Here is a 20,492-nt window from a genome sequence, read left to right as displayed (position 1 = left end):
ATAAATTTCTCCGTTTTGCAGCAAGACAAGTTGGTGTATATTACAACATACTCAGTCACGATTATACAGATTTAAGAAATAAACTAATGGTTCCAAAATTCTACGACAGAATTATTTTTTTGGACCTACTATTATTGTTCAAAATTATTAACGGATTAATCGATTGTCCATCAATATTGTCAAAAATAAATTTTATTATTCCTTCAAAAGGTTTAAGAAATCAAAAACTGTTCAGAGTTAAATTTAATAAATCTAACTATTTAGACAATAGTGTTATTAACAGAATTTGTACTAGAGGTAACGAGTACTGTCACGCGTTAGACTTTTTTGGTATATCTTTAGGAAAATTCACAAACGACTTACGAAAATTAATTTTGTATTAGTCGATAAGTCACCTACATGATTTCGTCATTCTGTGATTATATTCATTATATATTTTTATAATATTAAGTGCTTTTGCACTAAAGGGCATTTTTAACTTTTTACTTGTAAGCCCGTACATTGTAATTAAATAAATAAATAAATAAATTTAAGCGATTTTCGTAAAAAAAAAATTTTCAAAAAAATTCAATTTTTCTTAGGCAGACTATTTTATTGCATTTTCTTGCACAAAATACACCTAAAAGTGTAGAAAAAAATTGCCAGCCCGATCCGAGTAGAGGAACACCAATTTTATGACCATTTAAGCGATTTTCGTAAAAAAAAAATTTTCAAAAAAATTCAATTTTTCTTAGGCAGACTATTTTATTGCATTTTCTTGCACAAAATACACCTAAAAGTGTAGAAAAAAATTGCCAGCCCGATCCGAGTAGAGGAACACCAATTTTATGACCATTTAAGCGATTTTCGTAAAAAAAAAATTTTCAAAAAAATTCAATTTTTCTTAGGCAGACTATTTTATTGCATTTTCTTGCACAAAATACACCTAAAAGTGTAGAAAAAAATTGCCAGCCCGATCCGAGTAGAGGAACACCAATTTTATGACCATTTAAGCGATTTTCGTAAAAAAAAAATTTTCAAAAATATTCAATTTTTCTTAGGCAGACTATTTTATTGCATTTTCTTGCACAAAATACACCTAAAAGTGTAGAAAAAAATTGCCAGCCCGATCCGAGTAGAGGAACACCAATTTTATGACCATTTAAGCGATTTTCGTAAAAAAAAAATTTTCAAAAAAATTCAATTTTTCTTAGGCAGACTTTTTTATTGCATTTTCTTGCACAAAATACACCTAAAAGTGTAGAAAAAAATTGCCAGCCCGATCCGAGTAGAGGAACACCAATTTTATGACCATTTAAGCGATTTTCGTAAAAAAAAAATTTTCAAAAAAATTCAATTTTTCTTAGGCAGACTATTTTATTGCATTTTCTTGCACAAAATAAACCTAAAAGTGTAGAAAAAAATTGCCAGCCCGATCCGAGTAGAGGAACACCAATTTTATGACCATTTAAGCGATTTTCGTAAAAAAAAAATTTTCAAAAAAATTCAATTTTTCTTAGGCAGACTATTTTATTGCATTTTCTTGCACAAAATACACCTAAAAGTGTAGAAAAAAATTGCCAGCCCGATCCGAGTAGAGGAACACCAATTTTATGACCATTTAAGCGATTTTCGTAAAAAAAAAATTTTCAAAAAAATTCAATTTTTCTTAGGCAGACTATTTTATTGCATTTTCTTGCACAAAATACACCTAAAAGTGTAGAAAAAAATTGCCAGCCCGATCCGAGTAGAGGAACACCAATTTTATGACCATTTAAGCGATTTTCGTAAAAAAAAAATTTTCAAAAAAATTCAATTTTTCTTAGGCAGACTATTTTATTGCATTTTCTTGCACAAAATACACCTAAAAGTGTAGAAAAAAATTGCCAGCCCGATCCGAGTAGAGGAACACCAATTTTATGACCATTTAAGCGATTTTCGTAAAAAAAAAATTTTCAAAAAAATTCAATTTTTCTTAGGCAGACTATTTTATTGCATTTTCTTGCACAAAATACACCTAAAAGTGTAGAAAAAAATTGCCAGCCCGATCCGAGTAGAGGAACACCAATTTTATGACCATTTAAGCGATTTTCGTAAAAAAAAAATTTTCAAAAAAATTCAATTTTTCTTAGGCAGACTATTTTATTGCATTTTCTTGCACAAAATACACCTAAAAGTGTAGAAAAAAATTGCCAGCCCGATCCGAGTAGAGGAACACCAATTTTATGACCATTTAAGCGATTTTCGTAAAAAAAAAAATTTCAAAAATATTCAATTTTTCTTAGGCAGACTATTTTATTGCATTTTCTTGCACAAAATACACCTAAAAGTGTAGAAAAAAATTGCCAGCCCGATTCGAGTAGAGGAACACCAATTTTATGACCATTTAAGCGATTTTCGTAAAAAAAAAAATTTTCAAAAAAATTCAATTTTTCTTAGGCAGACTATTTTATTGCATTTTCTTGCACAAAATACACCTAAAAGTGTAGAAAAAAATTGCCAGCCCGATCCGAGTAGAGGAACACCAATTTTATGACCATTTAAGCGATTTTCGTAAAAAAAAAGTTTTCAAAAAAATTCAATTTTTCTTAGGCAGACTATTTTATTGCATTTTCTTGCACAAAATAAACCTAAAAGTGTAGAAAAAAATTGCCAGCCCGATCCGAGTAGAGGAACACCAATTTTATGACCATTTAAGCGATTTTCGTAAAAAAAAAATTTTCAAAAAAATTCAATTTTTCTTAGGCAGACTATTTTATTGCATTTTCTTGCACAAAATACACCTAAAAGTGTAGAAAAAAATTGCCAGCCCGATCCGAGTAGAGGAACACCAATTTTATGACCATTTAAGCGATTTTCGTAAAAAAAAAATTTTCAAAAAAATTCAATTTTTCTTAGGCAGACTATTTTATTGCATTTTCTTGCACAAAATACACCTAAAAGTGTAGAAAAAAATTGCCAGCCCGATCCGAGTAGAGGAACACCAATTTTATGACCATTTAAGCGATTTTCGTAAAAAAAAAGTTTTCAAAAAAATTCAATTTTTCTTAGGCAGACTATTTTATTGCATTTTCTTGCACAAAATACACCTAAAAGTGTAGAAAAAAATTGCCAGCCCGATCCGAGTAGAGGAACACCAATTTTATGACCATTTAAGCGATTTTCGTAAAAAAAAAGTTTTCAAAAAAATTCAATTTTTCTTAGGCAGACTATTTTATTGCATTTTCTTGCACAAAATAAACCTAAAAGTGTAGAAAAAAATTGCCAGCCCGATCCGAGTAGAGGAACACCAATTTTATGACCATTTAAGCGATTTTCGTAAAAAAAAAATTTTCAAAAAAATTCAATTTTTCTTAGGCAGACTATTTTATTGCATTTTCTTGCACAAAATACACCTAAAAGTGTAGAAAAAAATTGCCAGCCCGATCCGAGTAGAGGAACACCAATTTTATGACCATTTAAGCGATTTTCGTAAAAAAAAAATTTTCAAAAAAATTCAATTTTTCTTAGGCAGACTATTTTATTGCATTTTCTTGCACAAAATACACCTAAAAGTGTAGAAAAAAATTGCCAGCCCGATCCGAGTAGAGGAACACCAATTTTATGACCATTTAAGCGATTTTCGTAAAAAAAAAGTTTTCAAAAAAATTCAATTTTTCTTAGGCAGACTATTTTATTGCATTTTCTTGCACAAAATACACCTAAAAGTGTAGAAAAAAATTGCCAGCCCGATCCGAGTAGAGGAACACCAATTTTATGACCATTTAAGCGATTTTCGTAAAAAAAAAATTTTCAAAAAAATTCAATTTTTCTTAGGCAGACTATTTTATTGCATTTTCTTGCACAAAATACACCTAAAAGTGTAGAAAAAAATTGCCAGTCCGATCCGAGTAGAGGAACACCAATTTTATGACCATTTAAGCGATTTTCGTAAAAAAAAAATTTTCAAAAAAATTCAATTTTTCTTAGGCAGACTATTTTATTGCATTTTCTTGCACAAAATACACCTAAAAGTGTAGAAAAAAATTGCCAGCCCGATCCGAGTAGAGGAACACCAATTTTATGACCATTTAAGCGATTTTCGTAAAAAAAAAAATTTCAAAAATATTCAATTTTTCTTAGGCAGACTATTTTATTGCATTTTCTTGCACAAAATACACCTAAAAGTGTAGAAAAAAATTGCCAGCCCGATCCGAGTAGAGGAACACCAATTTTATGACCATTTAAGCGATTTTCGTAAAAAAAAAATTTTCAAAAAAATTCAATTTTTCTTAGGCAGACTATTTTATTGCATTTTCTTGCACAAAATACACCTAAAAGTGTAGAAAAAATTGCCAGCCCGATCCGAGTAGAGGAACACCAATTTTATGACCATTTAAGCGATTTTCGTAAAACAAAAATTTTCAAAAAAATTCAATTTTTCTTAGGCAGACTATTTTATTGCATTTTCTTGCACAAAATACACCTAAAAGTGTAGAAAAAAATTGCCAGCCCGATCCGAGTAGAGGAACACCAATTTTATGACCATTTAAGCGATTTTCGTAAAAAAAAAAATTTCAAAAATATTCAATTTTTCTTAGGCAGACTATTTTATTGCATTTTCTTGCACAAAATACACCTAAAAGTGTAGAAAAAAATTGCCAGCCCGATTCGAGTAGAGGAACACCAATTTTATGACCATTTAAGCGATTTTCGTAAAAAAAAAAATTTTCAAAAAAATTCAATTTTTCTTAGGCAGACTATTTTATTGCATTTTCTTGCACAAAATACACCTAAAAGTGTAGAAAAAAATTGCCAGCCCGATCCGAGTAGAGGAACACCAATTTTATGACCATTTAAGCGATTTTCGTAAAAAAAAAATTTTCAAAAAAATTCAATTTTTCTTAGGCAGACTTTTTCAGTGCAATTTTTTTGCACAAAAATAAACTAAAAGAGTAGAAAAAAATTTATACCCCGATACAAGTAGGGGAAGACCCCTATTACTATTTTTTGTTGTGTTTATGCAGTGTCTTGGTTTTTAAAATTTCGATGATCGTAATTGATGTGAAATTTACCGACCTTTGTTTTGAGGGGAAAAACATTAAGATTTAAAATTTTTTTCGAGACCCATAAGCATCTTGTCCAGTGGATGAAAACTTGTGGACCGGCTTAATTACAATTACACTTCACTTGCTTTGTGTTTCTAAATTGTAAATGCCTGGTTTAGTCCTATTCCACACGTCTTTGGTGCAATTAAGGTTAATCAGAAGTCTACGAGGCATTTATGGTCGCTTTGAAATATCGGGTCAGAGACCGCCTTTGTAATTAAGCCAAGTCCTCCAGGAATAAAGTATTATAGAAATAAAAAAGCGCTTCATACGTAATTACACAAAATTAAACTTTAAATATCTATATTTCCATATCAAACGAAAATGAATCTCTCTCTTTTCATTTCATTATAATTTCTCAAGTAATTTTGCTCTCCCTTTCCATTTTGTATATTTATCAATAATAAAAATTTAAGATAACATCGACTTAAATTTATCTTAGCTGAATTATATTCTTTTAATTAAAAATTAAATTAATTTAAAAAATTTATAATAATTATAAAAAATAGTAATAAAATTTTTATATTTACAATTTCTCTGTTATTCGAGAAAATGACTAATTTAACAGAATTGAAAAATTGAGAAAAAAGCTTTCTTTATTCGCAATTCTCAATTTCTATGCATCTAACAAATTAAATTTTACTCAACCTCGTTTCTCCTTCGAGAAATAGAAGAGTAAAAAAAATTGAATTTTTCATCAATTTTGCATAAAGGTAAATTTACATAATATTTTATTAAATATAAACGGTCTTCTTTTGGGGAATTTTTTTCTGCGTAAACTAAAATACACCGGACAACTATGAAAAGTAGGTTAAAAATATTGTCTGTGGGCATACATTTATATATATGTCCAGGAGGAGGCATTTTTCTATGCTAAAAAACGTGACTATTTTACAGAATGAGAGAAAAATATTTTTATCACATTTGAAGCACACGTAATCGACGTCTGCGTATACCACCACATGTTCCACCACCCTCTTGCGATGGCTTCGAGGGTGGAATACAACTAGCAAGATATATGGGAGTATACTGATTTTTCTCCTTTTTTTAGGGGTCGTGTCTCTGAAGCCGTGTGTATCTAATGAAGTTGCTCCCGAAGCCTTAGGAATTTAATACTTGTAATCCGAAACCGAGAATGTCACCCTTACACTAGAAAGTTCAATCGCAATAGTCTATATTGAAGAATCATTACAAAAGTTACAAATTTTTACTGTCTTAATGACATTACATTTCTTGGAAATTTTAATTGTAATATTAATTATAATTTTAGTTACGATTTTAATTATAATTTCAATTACAAATTTTAATTATAATTGTAATTATAAATTTATAATTTTAATTACACTAAAAAGAATTTACTTAATTCAAATATTTAATACAAATAGTAATTATTTAATACACACAATAATAATTTACTACAAATAAATATTTATTTGATAAGAGTCAAGTAACCGATTATATAAATCAAATAAATTATTTTTTAGTGTAATAATAAAGTAGATTTAAAAATTAAAAATCGGTTCAGTTAAATATATATTTAGCCTGAATATTTTAAATCTTTAACATAAAATAATTCTACCAATTTGAATTAAAATAAAGCTTATAGAAAACAACATAATGCTTTTTAACATTTTAATTCTCTTTCTACATCATAATGAGTCTATCAAACAAAGGAATCTATACTTAACAATAATAGGGTAGGATTTCATTTTTGCCAGTCATTACACAGAAAGGGAATAAAAAGATGGGGAGTGATTCCAGAAATGACATTTCACTTCACATATGACCCTCCAAAAAAAAAATTGTTCTATTCCCCAAAAATATGTCTAAAAAATTATTAAAAATTAGAAACGAAAACATTTTCAAAATACATGAAAATAAATTAAACAAAAAATTTTCTAAATACAAAAAATTTTCAAAAAATTTTTTGGAACATTTTTGTGATAAAATGTTGAAAAATTTTTTGAACTATAATAGCTATATTGAGAAATATATTTCCGAGATAAATAATAATATTTTGAAAACAATCTGGTAGGTGCAATTAATGAGAAAAGTTATTGTATATTTTTCTTGAATGTAAATTGGAAGCGAAGACAAAGTAGTTCATGGATAAAGACTTAGGCTGCAACGTACCAGGTGCTGGCGAACAATTCAAGTAAGATATTTGTACTCAGTTATTCCGGCAGCACCTGAGAATCCTATTAGGACAAAAGTTGCTAAGAAACTTTGCCTTCGTCTGCGTTTACACTTTACTTGTTTAGCGGCAAAGTGGCCTATGGGAGCACAACGAACTTATAAGGATTCAGTGGTTGTAAAGTTTCCTGATTGAGTGACAGTCAAGGGTGCAAAATACTCTTCAAATTACATATTTAAACATTTCCAATTGCCCTCCAATTAGTCAATTTAGTCTAATTATTTCGTTTTTCTCATTCTTCAATATTCGATAACAGAAATTTTTTTATTAAAATTAATTAAATTTTTCATTTTGGAAAATTAGAAAGAAGCAGAAATAAATAAAAATGATATTATTTTCGTGGAATTGGAGAATTCAAAAAACGAAATGAAATATTTTACTATTGGGATAATATGGTATCGAGGGAATAAATCCGAGGAGGAACTTTAGTAAAGAAGTTTTTCCTGATTTTTTTTCACACCTCATCCACTTTCTTTTATTTGATTTTGTTCTTGAGAGAATTTGCACTTGTGGTTACTGCTAATTAAGATAGCGGATGCGACGATGCGTCCACAGTAGATAAAAGACGAATTAAAAAGTTTTTAGCCAACTTTTATATCTGTTCACACGATCACGTACATATAAAAAAGGATTTTCTTTTATCGTTCTTATCTTTTCTAATTTGAATTTCTTAGTTCGTTTAATTTTACATAACGTGATTATATACGAATATTTCTTCTATTCTTGTAATATTCTTTCATATTATACTTTTGAATAATAATAATTATTATTTCATAACTCAATAAATAAAATAAGGATACTGGGAGAAAATTTAAAATCAATAATAATGTTTCCATTAAAATTTCTTCTATGATACATCCCTCATATAATTTAATTCTTTTTTCCTCGCAGAAGCATTTTCAAAAGTTTCTCAGATTTCCACCTGAACCATTAAAACTTTACTCTTTCTTTACGATTCTATTGTGCGCATTTGTAGCGAGAACTTAAACGTTGAAAGACATAAAAGCTCGAAATCAGTTGAAAGAAATGAAAGCAATAAGCAATAAAAATAAAATTAAGTGAGATATTGTGTTCATTAATGCCCAAAGTTAACAGTTTTACAAAAAATTATATAATTCATATTTTTCAAAATTGGATAAATAAACGATATTTTGGACCATCATTCATTTAATAATATAATAATGGTTTGATTATTCGTCATTATTTTTAATTAATTAATAAAAATTAATTAAGCTTTTTATATGTACGGGATTTCATTTATAAATTTACTTAATTATAAGCATTTAATCAGTGATGTACAATTAATTTAATTAAATACCGTTCAAATATAGATACATATATATGTACTCACTGTATACGAGAAGAATGAAAATCAGAACCCGCAATGGCGACCATCTGGGCGACCAACTCATGTCCAATCCGTCATTGGTATCTCGTTACGACGACAACCTCTGAAAATCAAAATTAATCATAATTTTGACAAGCAGTTTCATTACCAAAAAAAACTGAAAATTTCTAATTAAAAACAAACAAATTAATTAATTTTTATTAATTACTAATTAATTAATTAATCAATCAATTTTAAATAACTAATGTACCAATATTTATTGGGACTGGAAAAATTAAAATAAAATGCCAAATAAAATTCCATAGGACACGTGCAATTTTTGCTCTTTGCTTTTCTATAATGTTTGAGTCAATTTTACCTGAAGAAGCTGTGATAATTGCTTTTCCAATACTTCTCAATACAAAATGGCAATTTTATATATAGAAGAACGAAAAACACACTTTAAGAAGAAAAGAAATTACAATTTAAGAAGAAGAAAATAAAAGTTTGCTCTCATGGTTGAAACGTAATGGGGAAAAAGTTTAATTGGAAAAAGATTTTCAAGCGTGAATATATATGAACTGTTTTTTTTCATTTTTTTTCCTTTTTTTTCTTTGAAGTAAATTTCAGTTTGTTTGGAAAGTCGTTTCAAATGTTGTATATTTAACACAAAACTATACTTGCAATTTCACGATGCAGTATAAACTAAATTCCGTTTATAGAATATCACCCAAAATTTTAGTACCGCAAAAGTATCCGGAATTTGTTAGGAAATTCATAAATGTATACCCATATAAATATATATGAGAAATTCTTAGTTTTTATTTACAAAAAAAAATTTCAAAATAAAAATAAATTCAATTCTGAATTTTTTGAAAATAAAAACTGTTTCCATAATTTTCTGAAAATACTAACGGATAGAAAATAACATTTTTCTTTTTGATTATATTAAAAAAAACTTCAACAGTTTTAATAGGTATTATTTAGAAATTTTCACGAGTTAAACTTTCAACAACTATTTTTCATGAAGGAATTTCATGTGTACTTTGTTTTTTTTTATTTCCTGAAAATTTGTAATCGTCTCAAGTCCTTTTTTGGGGATTATATTTACCTCTATAAATTATATACACTATGTGCATTAATAACTTTTTCATTAACAAAAATTCTGTACATAATTTTGTACAAAAAATTTTGAAACTATATGAGTTTATAGAAGTATATAATATAATTTACACTCTTTATGAAGCGCAGGAAATTCGGAACACGATATTTATTGTACAAACTTATATTGCATAAACTTTAGGGACGATATTCTGTTCATTAAACGTATAAAACTCGATCTCATATAATATATCTATATTGTATGCTGGAAACTGCATTTGAGAGTAAATTGTTTAATTTCCCAAAATAATGCATTTCTTTTGATGATAAAGAAAATAATTACCAAAATTTATTTGAAAAGTATTTCACAATTTAGGTATAATAAATTTAAATTAAATCAAATTTAATTCAAATTAAAACATTTTTTAAAATTAAATTAAAAATTTTAAGAAATGTTTTCTATGGTCAGAATTTTCACTGCAAGGCACATATTTTCGATATAAAATTTTTGATAATTATTTTCTTTCACTATTGGAGAGAAAAATTATGAATATCTGAATTTTTCAATACTCTCACGTCAGAAGCAGAGGAGATAATTTAGAAAAAAATTTACCTATTAAAACGCTAAGTACAATAATTGGGGTAATTTATTCTGTTTGAAAAATCCGAAACTAAAGGAGTTGGGTAATTATCCAAAGCTCTCGTTGAAAAAGAGACTTTATTCCGTAAAAATAGAAGAAGAGATTTATGATAATGAACAATTCACACACACTGATTAAGTGTCTTCTTTTTTTTTTTTAATAAACAATTATTGTTTCTGATATATATTCTTATTGATAAATTCATGATTTGCCATTAAAAAATAATAATTAATTGACTAAAAAAGTTTTATATATGTATTTTATCAGATGGCGTTAAAAGGGATTTTATTTTTTTATTTTTCAGAACACGTCTCTATATAGTTTGGAATTTCTCACTTTAATTGCTCGTGAGTCTGCTTTTTCATTTTTCATCAATGGTTCATCATTTAAATAGCTTTGGACAGCGAGATCAATCATGAATTTTACGAGCTGCAGCCCTTAACGTCAGTGCAGACATCGTATTTTCCAAGTTGGATTAGAGCCAGCAGGAACCAAGAAGTGATCTTCATAGCGTGCAGTTGAATAAAGGTAAAAGGATATATTATCTGAATATAAGGCTTCTATTTTTTAGGACTCAAAACACATTACGTGATTGGCTATGCTAATGATCATTTGCTTCATGCTAATGGACTGGAAAATTATTTCAATTCATATTTAATTTTCCCACTCATTTTTTCTTCTAAATTATAATTGTTGAACATTTATTATTAATATTGTTATTATTATTATTTATTATTGTTGTTGTTACTATTCTGTAGATGGTTAAAATATTAACAAATATGTTAAAAAATTTGAAAAATATAAATATAAAAACTCACCGATATAGAAATCTACCTTACCGACTGATGGTAAAACAGTTTTTAAAATAAGAATATAAAAAATTACCGATAGAAAAATCTATCTTACCGATTGATAGTAAATTTTTTTGAGAAAATTATAGAAATTTTTACCATCACTCGGTAAGGTAGATTTCTCTATGGGTAATTTTTATATTCTTATTTTAAAAACTGTTTTACTATCAGTCGGTAAGGTAGATTTCTGTGTCGGTAATTTTCTATATTTTAATTTTTCAAAAAAACTGTTTTACCATCATTCGTTAACATTATTATTATTACGTATTACTGTATTATTATTACGTAATTAATATTAAAAATAATTTATTAAACAAATAATTAAAATAATTAATAAATTTTTTATATTATCTTAATGCGCTAAAAATATTTGCATAATTATTATGTAATCATGTCATTGATAAGAATATTCTAAAATTAATTAAAAAAACGAGTTTCATGATTTTAATGTAATAATATTTTTCAAGAGCTTATTTTTTTTACGACATTGGGAAACATAATTTCCATATTATCGCGCGCGAGATTTTTCACGAGACTGGTATACATGTATATATAAGTATACATGAAAAGCGTAATCTTCAAACCATCTCGATTATATTCATTGATGTTTAATACCGAGAAAAATGTGTTAGAACTTTGCGTGCGTGTGAATATAATCGTAAATTATAAATAAAATTTGCAAAAAAATATATATTTAAAAAAAGGTCGTGCACATATCCTAAAATACAATCATTAATTAATCGAAATAAATTTCTCTTCATTATTCTAACATGATGAAAAACTAATATAACCTCGCTCTATATATGTCACTCCTAATTTATCAATCTTAATTCAACGTATATCTTCACTTAAAATATAAAAATTGCATTAATGTAAAAGCAGTAGATTTTAAATTATTGATTAGTGAAAAATTAAAGTTAAAAATAAATGAGATTTAAAAATTTATATATAACAATAAAAAAAATGGGTCAAAAAAGAAAATATAAATCTTGACAATTTGAATTATTTGATATCGTTTAAAAATGTTTAAAATTGACATACAGTTCTCGATGAGACGAAGAGGTATAAAATTTATATGTGTAAAGAAATATAGGTAATAAAAGATTACGACCGATATATTATATTTTCGATTGAATGATTGGTGAATATATGTATATATCAAAAATTATATGCGAAAGGGGAAAGTATTTATGTTTTTTTTTTTTTTACTAGTGTGTTTTATCATCAGCAATAAAAGTGAATCTGCTTGATAAGTCAGTGGGCATTATTTACTATACCGTTTATTTAAATGTCTTTACTAAAAATATTAAAGTTAAATCGTTGGGTATAATGAGAGCGGTATTTCGACTTGATTGTAAATTATTATAAAGAAACGAAAATTATTTTGAGAAATGAAAAGAAGCTTCTTTGTGAGGAATAGAAAAAAAATGTGAATAATTTAATGAGATAAAAAAATAAAATCTATAAAAAAATTTTTGATTTGATTTTAGAATATTCTATATCAAGTGGCAGTCAAGTATAAGACAAATGTTGTAAAAAAAAAGCGTTATATAGAATCGAAATGTTTGAATCTTTGTATGAGTGAACCTTGATCGTGCTACTTGAATTTCTCCCATTTCAACTCTTAGAAGTGTGTGTACTACTTAATGGGTGCGCCATTCCCTGCAGGTTTTGCAGCCTACTAGCCACTTGAACCCAACATCTCTTGGCTGCAATTAAAATATGAGAAACTCACACTCGAATATTGAAATTTCTTTCTTTTGCAACTCCCCCCGCTATATATGCGCTGCTTTTCAAATTACTTTTATATATAGGTAGTAAAAATCAAGTATTTCGTTAGAAAAATGAATCACCACTTATTTGGTCTCGTGTCAGTAGCATACTTTAAAAAAAATACAAATACAGTCAAATAAGCAAAAATAACTATAAAATTTTTAGAAAATGCAAAAAATAATTTATGTTACATTTTTATAAACATGAAAAATATAATCCCTCTGCAAAATGATAAATTAAAACTAAAAAAAAAATAATTTTGAAAAAAAGAAAAATTGTTCAAAAATGAAAATATCAAAGCCGTATTTTCTCACGAAATGCTTATTATAAAGGGAGAATATTTTACATGTTTCTTGAACGCGCTTATTTCGCTTTTCTAGCTCTATACAAACATACCTCTCCTCACTCTCTTCGCTCATTTGAAATTCCTTGATCACTAATTTGTGTGCATGTTGAATAATCTGAAACAGCGAAAATAAATGTTCGTTATATAGAAGGCTTCCTTTGAAGAAGTTTTCGTTTTGTATATATATATATATATTTGTATATATATATATATTTATATATATGTAAATATATATATACCCGATGTAATTAATTCTATCCTTTCATCCAAAAAGCATATGAAGTAAAAATTTCCATTTCCACGTGTACAATATTTTCAAATATAACATATATAAACTAAAAAGGTAAATGGAAAAGTTAATAAACACTGATTTTATATGTAAAGGGAATTTTATCATATTGCGAACATTAATTAAAATTCAATTTTTAAAAATAATTTTCATAGGAATTCACTTATTCTATTTTCACCTGTTTTTTTTTCGTTTAAATTCACTTTTTCATATGAGGAGCTGGAAAGTAAAACTCGCTCTCCGCTCGGATGGACTCCGTAGAGCCAGTCAAACATTTGAAAAAGTGATGAAAATTGAAATTCAAAATTTTGAATTTTGAAAAGTACTACATTATAGGAAATTAAAAGGCGCATCTTTTTTTTTCTTTGAAATTTTTTTATAAAACGAATATTTTAGTTTCTAGAGGACAAAAACTGAGAAATTTAAATTGTTAAATTTAATTAAGTTTTAAAACATAAATCATCGTATCTCCGACAATTATTAATGAATTTGATTCAAATTTGAGATGTACACGTAATAGGGTCTACTAAAGGCGACAAAATAATGAAAAATTAAAAAATCATTAATTGTTTAAATTTTTTTTAATAAAAATTGTGACCAGTTGATAATAACGTTTTCTTACTTTCATCGACAAAAAGTCTGCGGGGAACTTTTTAGTTTAGAAAACTTCCAGTGAGACATTTGTTTATTACTATATAAGGAAGTTTTCTGTAAAATATTAAACCAATTCATTGAAAACTTTAAAAATTATTCAAGTTTTAAGAAAGCGCGGTCGACGCGCAAGTAAGTCCTAACGCTATTCGTACAGACAGCTGTTCCGTGCATGAAATATAATTAGATTTTCACATTAAAGTATAAATTTCTTTATTATTATTATTATTATTATTGCCTATTCAGAATTAAAGTTTGTTGACAATTAATACTACAATGTTCAATTCTGTAATTACCATGTTATTTTATTGAACAAATATAATTTACAAATTTTTTGTCATTTTGGATAAATGGAAAATTATATGTATTTTAAAAATGATGCTAATAATACATTTTTTTGTTATTATTTATTAACAAACAGTTCAACAGTTTCTTTGTATATACATTGTTAATGTTAAATTTTTTTATTACCTTATATTTACTAATTTTTTTCAAATTTTTTTTTTATTATTTCACTTAATTTCGATACATACACTTTATAATGATGATATATAAAATAATTTTATATGTAAATATGATTGCCTTTTTTATCAATATAGTAACATATATTTAATGAGTCATCTTTTTAAAACAATTTTAATAAAGTAATTCTATTATAAAAAGGTTACACCAAACTTTCTAAAGTTTATAAAACTGAACAATCCTAAAACCAAAATTTTATTTTATATAATTAAAATTGAATTAAAAAAAATTTATTTTACAGAACGTTAATTTTCCATTTATCCAAAATGACAAAAAATTTGTAAATTATATTTGTTCAATAAAATAACATGGTAATTACAGAATTGAACATTGTAGTATTAATTGTCAACAAACTTTAATTCTGAATAGGCAATAATAATAATAATAATAAAGAAATTTATACTTTAATGTGAAAATCTAATTATATTTCATGCACGGAACAGCTGTCTGTACGAATAGCGTTAGGACTTACTTGCGCGTCGACCGCGCTTTCTTAAAACTTGAATAATTTTTAAAGTTTTCAATGAATTGGTTTAATATTTTACAGAAAACTTCCTTATATAGTAATAAACAAATGTCTCACTGGAAGTTTTCTAAACTAAAAAGTTCCCCGCAGACTTTTTGTCAATGAAAGTAAGAAAACGTTATTATCAACTGGTCACAATTTTTATTAAAAAAAATTTAAACAATTAATGATTTTTTAATTTTTCATTATTTTGTCGCCTTTAGTAGACCCTATTACGTGTACATCTCAAATTTGAATCAAATTCATTAATAATTGTCGGAGATACGATGATTTATGTTTTAAAACTTAATTAAATTTAACAATTTAAATTTCTCAGTTTTTGGTCTCTAGAAACTAAAATATTCGTTTTATAAAAAAATTTCAAAGGAAAAAAAGATGCGCCTTTTAATTTCCTATAATGTAGTACTTTTCAAAATTCAAAATTTTGAATTTCAATTTTCATCACTTTTTCAAATGTTTGACTGGCTCTACGGAGTCCATCCGAGCGGAGAGCGAGTTTTACTTTCCAGCTCCTCATATTGCCTTTTCATTCAAAGACTTAAAAGGCGTAAATAATTGAATTGTTTGTTTCGGAAATAAAAAAAAAGTCATATAATAACAGAAAAAGAAACATTTTCAATCTTTTATGAGGAAAATGTGCAATTAATTCACTAACGTCCAATTCCACTATTCAAATTGCTTTCCATTTCATTAATAACAGCTGGCACGTTAATAAGTTTCGCACTTTTTTCCAATAAAGGCCAAATTTAGGTAATAACAATTTTCATAAAAAAGCAGAAATTAAAAAAATGGTACTTTTACGAAAAAAAAATTATTGAATGTTGGAAAATATTCCATCAAAGTAAAAAATAAAATAATAATTTTTTTTGTAACGGTTCGACAGTTTCGACAACCAGTTATACAATGTTGATGAGATTTAATATAGAAATTTATATTAAATAAAAAATTGTTTTTACCATCTGATGATGATAGTTGAGCTGTCGAAACATTGAAAAAAAAATGTTATAAATATTTTATTTTTACCTTGACTTGGATAAATTGATTTATATTTTTTATTACATTTTTTTTAAACCAAGGGATAAATTTACTGATATTTTGTTAAATAATAAATTTTCATTAAAATTAAAAATAATACAAATAAATCCTATGTCGAGAAAATTATGAAAATTTTTTTCAAAATGATATACAGAGAAATGAGAAGCACTTTTGGTATATATTAAAGAATATATATATACTTAAGATATGAATATCTTTCAGTGCGCAAGAGCTTTCAGCAACAAGTACACTAATAAAGATCTTTTTAAAAATTCAATCTTATCCCTTGAAATTGTAATTTTCCGAATTTTTTTAATAAACAATTTTTTTTTATAACATTTTTCTGATTTATTTTATAAATTATAAAATTATATAAACAAAATTAACTATTATCAAAATACGAAAATTTGTAAATAAATAAAAATGTTAATTATTAAAATTTGCGGAAATATTGCAAATTCAAATATTTGAACATCGTGAAATTATAAACCACATTTTTGTGGTGGCTGAGACAATAAGAGATGCGCGCGGGAAAGTGAGAGTGCTCTAAATTTTATGGGATCGAATGTAGAAAGAAAAATAATAAAAAAAAGAAAGAAAAGAAAAAGAGAAAAAAGGAGAATTCGCGAAGCTCGTAAATCTGTCTAGTAAGCAACGAACAATGGGATTTCGGTAAATTCCCATTTCCTCGCACACACAGTGCCTATGGTATAGAGTTTGCTCCCTGGCTGAATTTTCCCCTAACCTTTGTGATGCTGCGCCCCAGAACCGACGTCGGGGCGCCCTACACATACACACACTACAAAACTAGACTTCACTTAACTTGTTCATTACTGTCATTAGCAAAACACTGAACTGCCGACAAATTATTATTTTCCCTGTACTCCTTAAAAAAACGGAATTTAAGAAAAAAAAAGTGGTTGAAGAAACCCTTAAAAAGCAAGTTTCAGAAAAAAAAAACATTTTCCAACTTTATAAAACAATTTTCAATTTCTTTGAAACTTGAGAAAATATTTATTTATTTTTGTGAAATATATTTTTTTAAAAAAATATATTACAATGAGAAAAATAATTTTCTTTTAGGAAACTTTAGATATATATTTTAAGAAGAAAATAACACACAAAGCAAGGAGAAGAAGAAGAGAAAAGAATACAAAAGAACTTTTTCAGGTGTAACTTGAATGCTTGAAAAATAAAGTCTGTCTCGACTTCTTATTATGACGCAAGTGCATTTTCACTATATATCTTTTCTGAAATATTCTTTTAATTATAATTTTTTTTTTAAAACACAACATGCGAAAAATGATAATAATTAATGCGCGCAATCTAATACCGCAAAAAAATTAATTATAAATAATACCAGGAGAAAAAAAATTTAAAATTTACAAAATTATAAATATTTAAAATCAAAAAAGAAAAATTCTTAATTAATTACTAGTAAAAAATAATAATAGAAATTAAAGTTAAAAATGTTATTTAACATAAAATTACAGAATTTATTTTCAAAACGTTAAAATACGTTAATTTTTCAACGTTCGGATTTATTTCAAAATGTAATTCTCTGTACCTGCTTGTGTGAACATCGATTTCAAGCTCGATACCACACGTGTCAATTTCTTTCAGTTGAATGATTTTTAAACGAAAGAACAGTTGGGAATTTTTTTTTCTCTAAATAATTTTCAATTTTTGTAAATTTTACTTTCACTTGCAGATTTATTAAATTGCAATAAAATTAATTATTTAAAAAATTTAAATCCAATTATATTAATTAATTAATTAAATTGCAATTTGTTAAAGCAAGTGGCACTTATTACAAAATACAAATTATTTCTAAATACGCACAATAATGAAACATAATATTTTGAAGGCAATATGTATTGTTTAAATTATGTTGATTCTCAAGGGGATAATATAAATCAGTGTTCGCTTTATGCGAGCGTGTAATGTATCACATTCCCAAAGGAAATACTTTTTTTTTAATGAGCATCGTGAAAATATATATATATTTGTTGACTACATCAAACATTACGAATTCAAATCTTCATTGATTTTATGTCCCAATTAATTAGTAATAAAAAATTATACAAAATAATTGTTAATAAACAAAAAATGAAGAAATAATTTTTTAAAATTATCTATTAGGGAATTAAATATTTTTTAATAATTGAAAAAGAATTTTATCACACGATTCACGCCCGATAAAAGCGCTGTCGTCGTACCAAAAGAGAAAAAAATAAGAAAAAAAATCTATCTCTCTCTTTACCAAGCGACTAATGATTTTTTTCCTCATTAATGTCAAAGCTGAACATAAATTAGATTTTAAATATTTAAGCAGTTGATTATACAAACTAAGGAAAAGCTCATTAGTGGATAAATTTGCCATCACACACATATATACATTGATGCGAAACATGTGTGTGGCGAGTGTATAAATAATCCTTACGCTTCAGTTTCGACGATTGGAGTGATAATCACATTTTGTAAACGGGGTCGGGCGATTTACATATCCTGACACATCTTCTGCTGTGGTTCCCTTGGAAACGGAACGCAAAATCGGCGAAAAGCGCCATGGACATGGGGGTGTTATACATATATATATATATACAGTGAAGGACAGAGAAGCGCATGGGTGAACCATAAACCCCATGTTTTCTGTATAAAAAAGTCTACAGTATCATTCATTGACTAAGCTTCGAATTTTTCATTATTTGTTTTATCGATTTATAAAAAATTTATTTCATTCTAATTGCGATAATTTTAAAAATGTTAAATAAATATTTACTTGAAGCAAATATAAATATTTATTCAAAATATTTATTTTATAAATATAAACTTTATTTGAACCCAATAATTTCCGTATTTGAAATAATCATATTTATAATTATAACAATAATTATAATTAAAAATTCTTTAAATTTTTATTAAAAAATATTTGCAACGAAAAGAGAAAAGTTGTTTTCATTTTTCTGACTTTTATTTCAATTTATTAATTTAAAAATTGCTTGAAAAATACTGGGTAACATTTTTAATACTTAAAATCACATTTTTTTGTGAAGAGAATGCGAATTGTACAATTTAAATATGTAAATTCAATAGTAACATCACTTTAATAAAATGAAACACTACTTCAATATGAAATATTGTATCGTGAGATTCTTCAACATTTTTGTGAAATAAAAAAAGAATTTTTAATTCAACAAAAACGATTTCATATATAAGGTAATATTTATTTTAATTTTTTTTAAATTTTATTAGTAGTATAAATCGATTTTAGTCGGACATAGTAATTAAATTATAAAATCAGTGAAAACAGTTGATGTTTAGTCAGACTTTAAATTTTTCTATTAATTTTCTCAGTAGTAAAAGTAAATTTTTAATCAGACTGAAATTATTTTTGATATTTTTTCAGTAGTATAAGTAAATATTTAGTCAGATTTTTTTAACTTTGTAATTTTGTCAGTAGTATAAGTTTATATTTCGTCAGACCTATTTTACATTTATATAATTTTATTCGCATAAATCAGCTTTAGTCGGATATAGTAAATAAATTATAAAATCAGTAGTAACAGTAGATATTTAGTCAGATTTTAATTTTTTATAAATTTTATCAGTAGTATAAGTAAATGTTTAATCAGACTTAAATTTTATTTATTCATTTTCTCATTAGTAAAAGTAAATGTTTAGTCAGACTTAAATTTTTTCTTTATTTTATGAGTAGTAAAAGTAAATGTTTAATGAGACTTAAAATCTTTTTTAAAGAATTTTCTCAGTAGTAATAGTAAATGTTTAGTCAGACTTTACTTTTTTTATGCATTGTTTCAGTAGTAATTGTAAATGTTTATTCAGACTTCATTTTTTTGTTAATTTTTTCAGTAGTAAAAATAAATGTTTAGTCAGACTTAAATTTTTTTGTAATGTTATCAGTAGTAGAAGTAAATATTCAATGACACTTTCTAAATTTTGTCATTTTGTCAGTAGTGTAAGTAAATATTTATTCAGGCATAATAATTAAAAATAGAAAATCAGTGATAAAAATAAATATTCAGTCATACTTTTTTAAATATTTAATTTTACCAGTAGTATAAGTCGATATTAGTCAGATAATAAATAAAATATAAAAACAGTAGTAAAATTATCAGTAGTACAAGTCTATTCCAGACGGACAAAAAT

At 26.1% G+C, this 20,492-nt stretch overlaps 1 protein-coding gene across 3 annotated transcripts in view; it reads right to left on the bottom strand.

Moving 5' to 3' along the window:
- The window catches only part of LOC127278692 (uncharacterized), a 77,787-nt gene that overhangs the window by 24,719 nt on the left and 32,576 nt on the right, over positions 1–20,492 (bottom strand). For all 3 annotated transcript variants that reach the window (XM_051300517.1, XM_051300534.1, XM_051300525.1), the window contains 2 exons: positions 13,350–13,414; positions 8,612–8,711 (listed from right to left, as the gene is read on the bottom strand). In XM_051300517.1, the coding sequence (XP_051156474.1) occupies positions 8,612–8,672 (61 nt within the window). In that variant the 5' untranslated portion in view covers positions 8,673–8,711; positions 13,350–13,414. The remainder of the gene's footprint in view (positions 1–8,611; positions 8,712–13,349; positions 13,415–20,492) is intronic.

The sequence above is a fragment of the Leptopilina boulardi genome, unplaced genomic scaffold (assembly GCF_019393585.1).
Source record: "Leptopilina boulardi isolate dan_hultmark-lab unplaced genomic scaffold, ZJU_Lbou_2.1 LbouV2_112, whole genome shotgun sequence".
NCBI lineage: Eukaryota > Metazoa > Arthropoda > Insecta > Hymenoptera > Figitidae > Leptopilina > Leptopilina boulardi.
Note: the sequence above shows the minus strand (reverse complement) of the source record. Positions and strands in the feature narration are given on the sequence as shown.